We start from the raw sequence: 12841 nt of genomic DNA, 5'->3' as shown, positions 1-12841 counted from the left end.
AATTTATTCTCTTAGGTAAGGAGAGATCTCCACTTAAGTATCATACTTAGAGGGAAAATGTGCTTTATGCTTGAAGCATTAGAATCAGTATTTGGTATCGGTCGATAACCATGACAAGGAATTGGTACTCGGTATCAGCTGCAAATATCCTGATTGGAGCATCCTTAATACAAATTATATATATATATATATATATATATATATATATATATATATATATATATATTCATTCATTAACTTAGTCCCTTTAATAATCTGGGGTCACCACAGCAGAACTAACCGCCAACTTATCCAGCACATGTTTATGCAGCGGATGCCCTTCCAGCTGCAACCCATCTCTGGGAAACATCCACACACACTCAATCGCACTCATACACTAAAGACAATTTAGCCTACACAATTCACCTGTACCGCATGTCTTTGGACTGTGGGGGAAACTGGAGCACCCGGAGGAAACTCACGCGAACGCAGGGAGAACATGCAAACTAGGCGGCAGCACTACCTACTGCGCCACTGCATCACCCCTTATGTTTATATATTTAATCTATACAAAAAGTTTAGTATAGTTTTTGTTTTTATGTATGTATGTGTTTTACATATACATAATAAATATAATATACACACACATATCACAATATTACTTTTAATATAAAATTTTTGAAGACATTCACTTCAGTATTTAATTATGTGTTAATATCAGCATTTGTGAGATTTGAGTATTTATCTTATAAACAATTTCTGTTACTTCAAGTATTTAAATCAAGTATTTAATTTAATATTACGGTCCATAAGCTATACAGTATGTCTGATAATATTTTTCTTTTACAGAAAGTCCAATTTATTTTATTTTGGCTAGAATGAAAGCAGTTTTTAAATTTTTAAATACCATTTTAAAGTCAAAATGACTAGCCCCTTTAAGCTATAGTTTTTTTCTCGATAGTCTACAGAACAAACCATCATTATACAATAACTTGGCTTATTACCCTGACCTGCCTACCAACTGACCCAGCCGAGGCTCAAACCAGTGGCCTTCTGGCTGTGAGGCGACAGCACTACCTACTGTGCCACCGCGAACGCCTAATTATCAAAATATTACTTTTAACTAGGGCTGCACGATACTTCGAAAATATGTGATATTGTTGTTTAGTACAATATAATATTAACCTAGAAAAATGCTGTTTTTTTGTATTAGCTATGTTTCAAATCATTTATTCATGTAATAATATTAAAATAGGCGGCATAGTGGCTCAGTGGTTAGCACTGTAAAAAGCAAAAAGGTTGCTAGTTCGAGTCCCAACTGGAAGTCCCAGCTGACTGGTTGCACCTGGAAGGGCATCCGCTGCGTAAAACATATGCTGGAAAAGTGTGCCGATCCCCGATAAATAAAGGGACTAAGCTGAAGGAAAATGAATGAATGAATGAATAGATGAATGAATGAATAATATTAAAATAAACCGGTAAAAGATATAGATAGTAAGGTCCCATCTGACTGGTCAGATATAGATAAACAACCAGTCCATAAAATAAATGTAATTTATCACACATGTCTGCAATATGTATATTGTACATACTATTATCACGATAACAATAATTTTGCAATATATTCTGTAGCCCTACTTTTAACAATGTTATAAAAAATGCTAAAGGTAGTTAAGATTTTAAGTGAATGTTATGTTGTAATGTTATGGTGACAAATCATGGGAAATTTCAAACATTTTCTTAATTTTTTATAAATATACCATGTATATTATACAGTAGTAGTACGGTAAATACAAGGTAGCATTCAAAACAGGGATGAAAACAAAGAAAAGTGTAGCGGGGGCACTTTAGTTCATTTTGGATGGGCACTTTCTATCCCAAGACTAAAAAGGTTATGTGGGGTTAATCAATTTTTTCTTTAATGCTACTGCAGACAAACTGAATTTAGGCTGAATATGACATGAACACACCAGAAACTCACATTATCTCAGGGTGGAAGTGATGTAAGATGGCACAAAAAGCCAGGCCGTTACGCCAAGATGTGCTGAAGTTTGTGATTTTTACACCTCTATACTTCTTTGTGATCTCTTGACACCATTCCAGCAAAGACTGAGTGGAGGTCACCAGACCAGGACTGGGCAATGGACTGGCATACTAAAAAAACAACAAGACGTGGTTAGAAAAACCAAAGTTTAGAGTATAACAAGATGCTAAAATATAAATACACCACTCACACTCCACGCAGGCACTGCTGAGCCGTCTCTGTTTGACTCATCTATTGATTTTACCAGTGTGAGATCCATTGGTGGTGGGATTATTTTCTTTTTACTGCGCATTGGAGGCACGATGACATGCGACGCTTCTATGGTGGTCTGGCCATTGACCTGCACACTGTCTGGGCTTTTAGATGGTGTCTCGACCCCTTTAGGTTCCTGGGTCAAACTAGAGGACTCTTTTTCCTGAGGATGACTATTCCTATAAAAAGAACAGGAAACATGTTACTGACGTTACTTTCTAACACATTTTTGAATATGTGATTTCCACTAGGGTTAGACAATATAAATTTTTTTTAAAAAATTGATAACACTTTATTTTGATGGTCCATTTGAGTATTAGTAGACTGTCTGCTTAATATTTGCTGATACGGCTCCTTCAACAGACATTTAACTGACTATAAGAAACTTTGGACGTACATGTCAACTTACACTAACCCTAACCCCAACCCCAACAACCTAACAGTCTACTTATAATCTAATGAGAATTAGTTGGCATGTAGATGCAATGTAACTTAAATTCAACAAACGGACCATCAAAATGAAGTGTGACCTTTAAATTTGATTATTCAGTTTCTGTAAATGAATACTGGTAGGTTTTCCAGAAGACCATAATGCATTATTGCTTTCTGTATCTTTGTTCTGCTGTATTTATGTATGCTTGTAATTTGTTTGTTGCATTTTATGCATATAAATAATCCAACAGAATTACAGAATCATTCTAAAATAATAAATTATTGCCAAATAGAGCTGTTCAAGTCATCTGATTGTTCATACGGCAATAGACATTGCAAAAAAACAAAAACATCACATTGCCAGTTTTCTCCAATATTGTGCAACCTCAGTTTTGATTCATTGCTTCTTCGTCATTTGTTTTCTAAATGCCATATTCCCACTATAAAGTAAAAACAAAATTGTTATACTATGTAAAATGCATTTTCTTTTATTTTTGGTATCTGCAATATATTTGGCGTTGTTTAGGTGTTATTGAAAAAAATACATGCAAAATATTATTCACAGTGTTCTTACACTACCCTTCAGAGGTTTGCAGTCAATGTGATTTTTAAAAATAAATTATTAGTTTCATGCAGAGAAGACCTACTAAATCAAAAAAGAAGTGATAGAAAATGATTTTCTATATCAAACACAGGTGCTGGTCATCACTGATGCTAAGGTACTAAACTAATACTATACTAATACCAAGGTGCTTTCACTAATTCCATTCAAGAAGTGATGCTTACATAAGAAATACATTCATTCCACACAGACTGATGTAATCCAACTTTTTAATTCCTTTAATGTTGTTGATTTTTATACTAACCAATGAAAACCCCAAATTCAGTATCTTAAAAATGAGAATAACGTGAAAACGTTCAATATTGAAGACACTTGGTGCCACACTCTAATCAGCTAATTTAGTCAAAACACCTGCTAAGGGCTTTAATGGTCTCTAGTTCTGTAGGTTACACAATCATGGGGAAGATGGCTGATTTTATAGCTGTCCAAAAGACGATCATTGACACCTGGTATAATGAGGGCAAGACACAAAAGCCATTGCAAAGAGGTTGGCTGGTCTCAGAGCTCTGTGTCCAAGCACAGTAATAGAGCGTTGAAGGAAAGCAAAAGATGTGGTAGAAAAAAGTGTACAAGCAATAGGAATAACCACACACTGGAGAGAGTTGTAAAACAGAACCCATTCAAAAATGTGGGGGAGATTCACAAAGAGTGGACTGCAGCTGGAGTCAGTGCTTCAAGAGCTGCTACACACAGAAGTAACAAGACTGTTGCATTCCTTGTGTCAAGCCACTTCTGAACAACAGACAATGTCAGAATCGTCTCACCTGGGCTAAATACTGGACTGCTGCTGAGTTTGGGGTTGAGTTTTTATTAGTTGTCATCAAAATGAAAAGAAATACAAATATACCAGTCTGTGTGGAATGAATGTACTCATTATACAAGTTGTCATTCCTTGAATAGAATTAGTGAAATAAAACAATTTTTTAAAGATATTCTGATTATATGGCCAGCACCTGTGTGTGCTGTATTCATGCAGTATTCACAAAAGAAAACTTGCAACATATTTTTAGTTTCCACCAAAATGCTTTCCAAAATAATTGTCGATAATACATTGTGATGTAATATATTTTCTATCTTGAGCATCAAACATCATTTATCAACTATTTCTGAAGGTTCAAGTGACACTGAAGACTGTAGTGATTATGCTTTATGCAAGTGCAACCATGTTCCTGGAGGACCACCAGCTCTGCACATTTTCCATGTCTCCTTAACCAAACACACCTGATTCAGATCATCAGCTCATTAGCAGAGATTGAAAGTCCTGTAAGTGGTGTGACAGACAAAGGAGACATCCAAAACATGTAGTGTTGGTGGTCCTCCAGGAATGTGGTTGAGAAACACTGCTTCATACCATCACAAATAGAAATAGACATTGTTTTATTAAAACAATATATATATATATATATATATATATATAAGCATATATATGTATAAATATATATAAAAGAATAAAAAATATATACATTTAACAATATCATGCTACATTTTGATCAAATAAATTGACTTTGTGAACAAAAAGGCATCAGTATGCTTAAAAGAGAAATCATAAAATAAATTAATGTGATGCAAACTGAACGAAACAGGTAGTAATTATATTGACATCGCTCAGAAGCATGAACGGCATCATTGAACTTCTTTTTACAACTAAATTAAGCATGAAAAAGAACTCTGTTATGAGTATATTACTCATTAGTAAACATAAAAAATTGTGTGAACCATTGACGACATTCAGTTCCAACAAAACAACATGGTAAAATAAAACTGAATTGTACTTTTTACACACCACTCAAACTTACAATTCATCAGGCACAGGAGATGGTGGTTTATCCAGCTCCATTTGAGTCTCTTCACTTCTATCAACACTTAAATCTAGTTGTTCCTCTTTCTCAGTTTTAGCTTGTGTTTCTGCGTTCTCTGTGGGCTCAGCAGCTGACGTATCTTGGCGCTCCCCTTCAGCTGCTACGCATTCCAGCTGGATGTTTGGTTCTCGCTTGTTTAACAGGACGTTGTCATCTAAAACCGCATTATTAGCACTTTCCTCTTTCTGTCTGTCATCTAACGTAAAACTCTCCATTGGTGCAGATGAAGTCTGAGACTGACTGTTATTAATCTCCTCGTCTGTTTGCTCCTGGAAAATCACTGAAGGTGGATTTGTGATTTTTGTCTGATCTAAATGTATCTGTATCTCATCTACGGGCGTTTTCATGCTGGATTTAAGTTGTAGAGGTGGAGTTGGAGGGAGTTCAAAATCAGATTTGCAGGGTATCAAGCGTATTTTAGCACGTGGGGGAGTAGATGCTGGTTTAGCCATTTCATCTTCTGCCATTTGACGGATCTTTTCTAACAGAACACTCTCCTCCGACTGGTCATCATTCTTTACACTTGAACTATCTGTGCTTTTAGAAGTCTCTAGGTGTCTTTCAAGTTTAGGAGAAGGAAATGGCCAAGGAACCACTGAGCTTCTTGGAGAAACATCCTCATTGACGTTTACATCTTGTGGTCTTTCTGAGGCGTCTACAATTAAGCTTTCTGATGCCTTGATGATGCTTTGTTTTTCAATTTCATTGTTGATTATACATGTAGTGTTGGTAATGTTGCCCTCAAGTGGTGACAAGTTATTACTACTTGTCTCTTCTGCATTATCTTTGCATATTTCAGTGTTTGCAGCTGCTGTTTCTGTAGTTATGTGTGATAAAGTGGTTAGCCTTTCATCGCACTGTGGAGCGGCTGCAAAACTAACATCAGGATTTATGGCATCAAGGCCGACTTCCTGTAAAGGAACTGGCGGTAGAGACTGTGTACTCTCGTCTTGGTAGGGAGGGTCAACTTTGCTTGCAGATTGGGAAATTGCCTCCATTGGTGCAGTGTCTTTTAATGATGACAATGTTGATTCTGGTGGAAAGACAGTCTGAGGTGATTTCAGCATTTGTGTGGGTGGGAAATCTCTTAGTATTCGTGGTATTGAGGATTCGTCTGGTCTGTGAGAAACAGGACACCAGAACATGATATCAAAATGTTGTATCTTACCAAGTTGGATATTATTATAGCGTGCAAAGGGTTTTCAGTTAAAATGCAATTATGTGAAAAGGCACAATCACTTCCAGCAAGGGGCTACAAAGAGCAGTGCTAGCCCACAGTTGGTGCGACACGTATTTTGCAAGCGTGCAGTTGCAAAATAGACAAACAAGCTGTGAAATTGCTGTTCAGTCCTGTTTGAAAAACCACAGAGAGCCCAAAATCAAAGCCTGCTCTATTACAAAAGAAACCAACACCATGTATTTCATGCTCATCATATATACAATACTACTCCAAAGCTTGGTGTTGGTAACATTTTTCAGTGTTTCTGAAAAATGGAAAAAGTCTCACCAAAGAAATGTTAAAGAAACACAATGATTATTAAAATGGTAACAAACAAAATAGTAATGTTGTGGAATGTTAATCAATCACTCAATAAAATAGTTTATTCCTATGATAAGAAAGTTTAATTTTCAGCATCATTACTCCAGTCTTCAGTGTCACAAGGTCCTTCATGAATAATTCTAATAAATCTATTTGAAACATTTCTTGGTATTTTTTATCAGTGTCAAAATAATTTTGGTTGCTTAATATTTTGAGGGAGAAAGGATTAATTTATGAATGTAAATAATTCAAAACAACACTAAGGGATTTTTCAAGAGTTCACACTTAGCTGATGATTGATTATAAAGCTAAGTTTGGCATGCTGTCCTAGGCAAAAGCCCTGAGCTTATAAGATCCCCAAGCCCTGGGCTCCCTCCAGTTTGTAGAGCGAGATGGGAGTTTGAGCTCAGGTAGATCTTGATGAATCCCCCGACATCAGATTTGCAGGGTATCAAGCGTATTTTAGCACGTGGGGGAGTAGATGCTGGTTTAGCCATTTCATCTTCTGCCATTTGACGGATCTTTTCTAACAGAACACTCTCCTCCGACTGGTCATCATTCTTTACACTTGAACTATCTGTGCTTTTAGAAGTCTCTAGGTGTCTTTCAAGTTTAGGAGAAGGAAATGGCCAAGGAACCACTGAGCTTCTTGGAGAAACATCCTCATTGACGTTTACATCTTGTGGTCTTTCTGAGGCGTCTACAATTAAGCTTTCTGATGCCTTGATGATGCTTTGTTTTTCAATTTCAGTGTTGATTATACAACACTGATTGATTGATTGATTATAAAGCTAAGTTTGGCATGCTGTCCTAGGCAAAAGCCCTGAGCTTATAAGATCCCCAAGCCCTGGGCTCCCTCCAGTTTGTAGAGCGAGATGGGAGTTTGAGCTCAGGTAGATCTTGATGAATCCCCCGACTCGTTTATGGCTAATGACAGATTATAGTGATAGCTAGACGAGCTCTTAGTAAGTAGTATTTAGTGTCAATTTGGTATAGTCAATTGACTTATATAGCATGTTTTTGGACTGTCGGGGGAAACAACGAAACCCACTTGAGCACGGAGAGAACATGCAAACTCCACACAGAAATGTTTACTGGTCCAGTAAGAACTTTTAACCAGTGACTTGCTGTGAGGCAACAGTGCTAATCACTGAGCCGTCGTGTCGCAGCCATGTTCTAGAAAAAGGAGGGAGGAGTGAGGGAGGGGATTCTTCAAGACGAAGATAAGTGCAGTAAGAAACTCTGGTTATTTATAGTACGGAATTGTCTGATTAGTGAATCATGTGTTATCTAATGCGGGACCAGCTGTGGTCAATCTTAAGCAAGTGGTCCTGTCGAATTTATTCATTCATTCATTCATTTATTTTCTTTTCGGCTTAATTTCATTTCATTTTCTTTTCAGCTTAGTCCCTTTATTAATCCAGGGTTGCCACAGTGGAAAGAACTGCCAACTTATCCAGCATAAGTTTTACGCAGCAGATGCCCTCCCAGCTGCAACCCATTACTGAGAAACATCCATACACACTCATTCACACACATACACTACGGACAATTTAGCCTACCCAATTTACCTAAACCACGTCTTTAGACTTGTGGGGGACACCAGAGCACCTGTAGGAAACCCACGCAAACAAAAGGAGAACATGCAAACTCCACACAGAAATGCCAACAGACCGAGCCGAGCGTATCCCGACCCATTTCTTAAAAGACTTGCTGACCATAGGACACAAGACACATTTAAAAGACAATGAAAACACAAACCCACAACATATATATCAGCTTGAAATAAATCCACAGTCACATCAGCCCTCGTCACAGACAGATACGAATAACGTAATGCAACTCCTGTCAGCCAGACGGAACATTGCCAAAATCGTGCCGTTCAGGTAAGGAGGGTAATAAAAATGAGGGCAGTGCAGGCGGAGAAAGCGTCCCATGCACTTACCCTCCGTCCATATATAGATCAGCAGACCACACTGTCCCTAAGTCTTCCTGACCCATTTCAAACTCCAGCTCTTCCTGTGACCCCTCTGACGCCGTTAAAGGCCTTAAATCCACTGCTGTTTTCTTGCTGTGCTGAAATTTCTCGTGTTCATTTCTTCCTGAGTTTTCTTGTATTTGTATCTCCTTAACGTTGGCCACCAAACCATCTATTTCCACAATGCTCATGTTTTGCACTTCTTCCTTAACAGTTATGTCTTCTTGTGTGGTTTCCAGAGGTTTCTTTTCTTCATTTGACACCACAATTTCAGGTTTCAAATCTACTGTCATGCTTTGTTTAGGTGTCATTATTTGAGACTTCACATTTGTTGTTTTCTGTTCTGAAGGGTTTTCTTTATCATTAACGGATCTGGTTTGAGTTTCTCTGGCAGCCAGTTTTAGACACTCCACCAGGCTCATGGCCACAGGCTCGGAGGTCTGTATATCTATCTGTAACTCGCCAGATGGCAACAAATCCTTGAACAGGTACTCCTGAGGCTCATCGACAGTTGCATGCTTAATTTTGGTGTCGCAGAAGGCCTCGGGAGGAAGGATTTCAACCACGGGTCCATCTTGATTATCCAAGATTGGGTCATCTGTAACATCTGTTTCTGCTTCGCTTGGCTGCTGTAGTATAGACGTCACAGTCTCATAACTAAAGGATGAGGACATTTAGATGACATAATTACATTGAACCAATAGTTTCCGTTCACAAAAAGCCAGTACTAGTTACTATTTCATCAAACAAGCAGGCTATGCTTCTCTCTACTATAGGACACCCTAACACTAGATGCAAAAGCTTTCTTGCAAATGCATGGTCACAATGACAACATTTATGTTTCAAAATACAGCCATGCAGATGCCAAGTCAAAGGAAACTCCACAAATCTCACATCCATCCCACTTACCCTTTATAAAGGACACCAAAAATCCCCCGTATGAAGCCTACAGATACATCCTCTTGATCAGAGTCATGCTCCTGTTTGCTTGAGTCCAGGTACTTGTCAGTTTTCACATCCAGGTCATGGCTGAGTTGGGTCTCTGAACACACATCTACAGACTTCAGGTCATCTTCAAGTTCATCTTGAGTTGTGCAAATAGTCTCACTGTCGGTTTTCACCATCTGCTTATCATCTGAATCATCCTTGTCTATTGTCTTTTCTATTTCCTGGCATTCTTGGTTAGTGTTTTTATGAGTGGAAATGAAGGAATCATCTTGCTCCTCCGGCTTGATTTCTGATGTTTTCTGACCAAGTTGGCTGCCATGAACCAAAAGGTTTAAGTGACAAGAATAACCTTTGATCATCAAAATTCTCCCCCTCCCAGCAAGTAAAACAAATGCTTATTTCAAGAGATGCATTAGAAGCTCAGGCATAATGAACTGATAGATTGATGATGTGATGCTGAAATTATTAAAAATATCAACATATACAACCGTTAAAAAAGTTTGGGGTCTGGAAAATGTTAGTTTTTTACAAATAAGCAAAAAACTTCCACTGACCCCTAAAGCCTGGGTTTATACTTCTGCATATACCCGGCGTAACCCACGGCGCATGCAACGTGCGTAGCTGTGCATTTTTACTTTTGTGCGCTGTCACTGTTGATCTGCATTAACACTTCCGAAATGCTAGTTGGCAGTGAGGTGTAAATGTTCCTCTGTGTCGAGTTTCTTCGCTGCTGTTTGGCTTTTCCTGAACACTTCCGGGATGTACAAGTGGCTCAAACTCGCTCATTTTGAGGCAGGAACCGGCGGACGTGCAACAACTTTAACTATGAGGTAAACTCAAAACAAAACTTTCCATCCGGAGCTCCTTCACGGGACTCCACACTTGTAAACAATCGCTCTATCAGGCTCGCACCATTCACACGGCTCTCAGTCCCGCCCAAACTCATCAGCGCTACCAAGCCGACCAATCACAGAGCTTGCGCTACGTGTCGTTGCGACGTGTAGTTACATTTTTTGAGAGGTGCACGTCAGCGACGCCGACGGCCACGGCGAAGGGCTATGCATCAGCGCCGTAGCATACGCCTGCGTTTGACGCAGAAGTATAAATCAGCCTTAACGTTTAAACAGTAGTTCTTGCAAAGCATGCAATCCCCAATAGTCTCCACAAAACTCCATGCCTCGGGGGTTAACTTACCCCTTATCCAGAACCTCCTTCTCCAGTTTCAACTCGCCCAAGCTTACACCCTCATCACTGTTTTCTTTTGTTTTCTCCTCTACTGTGGCCCACAACACACTTTCTGCTTCAAACGTGACCTTTTTCCTTAAACTATTTCCGTAGGACTCTGTATCCAGAGACTGGTTGGGCGTCATAGGGCAAAGTTCCTCCAGATGTAGCGATGTCCTGTTGTCCTTTCCCTTTACAGAAGCAGCAGGGGAGATCACAGGAAGCGCAGGCTTCATACGGACCGGTATACTGACTTTAACAGCTTCTATTTTCTTCTCCTTAACAGACTCAGATGGCTGTGGTTTAAGGACAATGGAGGGTAGTGGCTGCTGGGACACTGGTTCACTTAAAATACAATTCTCAGCATCCTCAGAAACTGCTTTTTCATCTCTGTGAGGTAAGGAATAGGGTTTATGTCACTCTTTACCTACCTTGTTTTGACCAAAGCATGCAATAACGAGTCTCTATTCACACGTTTGCCTATTATAACACTAATGCAAATATGAAGCCAGTATCAGAAGCTTATATCCAAATCTTCAGTTTGTATGGCTTGCCAAATCCCACTCTCCTGTTAATAGTTGAGAGTATACAAACACCCCAAAACACACTTAAAATGATGTGTGGCAAAACTCATGCAAAACATGCAAGAATTTAATCATGGTCCATCATTAGAGACGATCAAAATATCTCTTACCCTGATTCTACAGACTTTTTTGAGGATTTAGTTTCTAACTTTGGCATTTTCTGAGGTGTTTTGTGCTCATGTATCTCCTCATCTCTCAATGTATCCTCTTGATCTTGTACTTTCTCTTCCAGACAACTCCAGATTGGTACTTCTGCTTGGGCATTTGACGGGACCTCCAACACTGTGTTGTCTGACTCCTTCACAATCAGCTCTTGTTTGGCAGGTTCACTGACTGCTGGAGTTTGTTTTGGGATGCATTTAAGAATTTGGAGGTCCAGGGATTGGGAATGAATGAGAGGAAGCTCTTTAGGCTGATCTGATTTAATATGGGCAGCCGGATAGAGACCAACGCTAGGACATTCAGGTGTAGTGAAGGCCATTTCATTTTGACTAAGTGCATTGAAGAAAAGAAAGAAAAAGAGACAGAAAGAAAAAATGTTGTAAGAAACAAAGAGAAAGGAGCATTTAGTAAAGAAAAGTCAAGACATTGACTACGTTTACATGGACATCAGTCATTGAATTATTTGCCCTATTCTGAATAAGACAATAATATGATTAAGGTGTTTACTTGAACTGCATTTTGAATGTTCCTTTCATGATCCCGTTTTACATGTTATAGCACATAGTTCAATTAAAGCCATTACATCACCACGCTATTCACCTTTCCATAGAAGTTTCTTGATTTTCAGGTGTTTTATTATTTATTTTTTTGACCTTAACTGCAGTCCGGCAGTTTCCCTTTCATTCAGGAACACTTTATTCATGCCCCCTGTGTGAGGTAGTAGATTAGCGTATGAAGTAAGGACTGCTGGAAGAATGTTGTTTTAATGGTGTTTGATACTGCACAGCCAATAGAAAGAAAAAAAACCTCTGCATTTCATGATCTGTATGTCTGTGGTCCTTTACTGACTCAGTAGGTGCAGCTTTATAATGTTCGGTCAAATAGCCATGTGTGTATAGACTATCCTGTTACAAGATGCAGCGACAAGTCCGCCATGACTGTAATAGTTTGATTAAGGTGTTTACATCTCTGTGCTGCACTACAATTATGCAAATAAAATCTGCATACTCCACATGTCTTAATTCGATTTCTGTTAAGTTAGAATATGTTCTTTAATCTAATTAAATTAATCAAAAATCGTTGTTTACAAGGTGGAGTCTTAATCAGAATATTGTCTTAATTGTATTAAAATTAGATAATTAGTGTCCATGTAAAAGTACTCAGTGTTTTACTCATATAGGCCTCCAGACTGTGACTAAATGGTCACATTTTGCATT

The 12841-nt window shown here is 38.5% G+C and overlaps 1 protein-coding gene across 50 annotated transcripts in view; it reads right to left on the bottom strand.

Annotated features, from left to right (window-relative positions):
* ehbp1l1b (EH domain binding protein 1-like 1b) overlaps positions 1-12841 on the bottom strand; it is a 51679-nt gene that overhangs the window by 11130 nt on the left and 27708 nt on the right. For 16 of the 50 annotated variants that reach the window (XM_073914819.1, XM_073914820.1, XM_073914826.1 and 13 more), the window contains 2 exons: positions 2214-2454; positions 1961-2133 (listed from right to left, as the gene is read on the bottom strand). In XM_073914819.1, coding sequence (XP_073770920.1) covers positions 1961-2133; positions 2214-2454 — 414 coding nt within the window. Of the gene's footprint in view, positions 1-1960; positions 2134-2213; positions 2455-5125; positions 6308-8673; positions 9364-9615; positions 9967-10848; positions 11269-11572; positions 11954-12841 lie in introns of all 50 variants that reach the window. The other 34 variants (XM_021479360.3, XM_021479361.3, XM_021479362.3 and 31 more) reach the window with 6 other exon arrangements.

Source organism: Danio rerio, chromosome 10 (genome assembly GCF_049306965.1).
Source record: "Danio rerio strain Tuebingen ecotype United States chromosome 10, GRCz12tu, whole genome shotgun sequence".
In the NCBI taxonomy this organism is placed as follows: Eukaryota; Metazoa; Chordata; class Actinopteri; order Cypriniformes; family Danionidae; genus Danio; species Danio rerio.
Note: the sequence above shows the minus strand (reverse complement) of the source record. Positions and strands in the feature narration are given on the sequence as shown.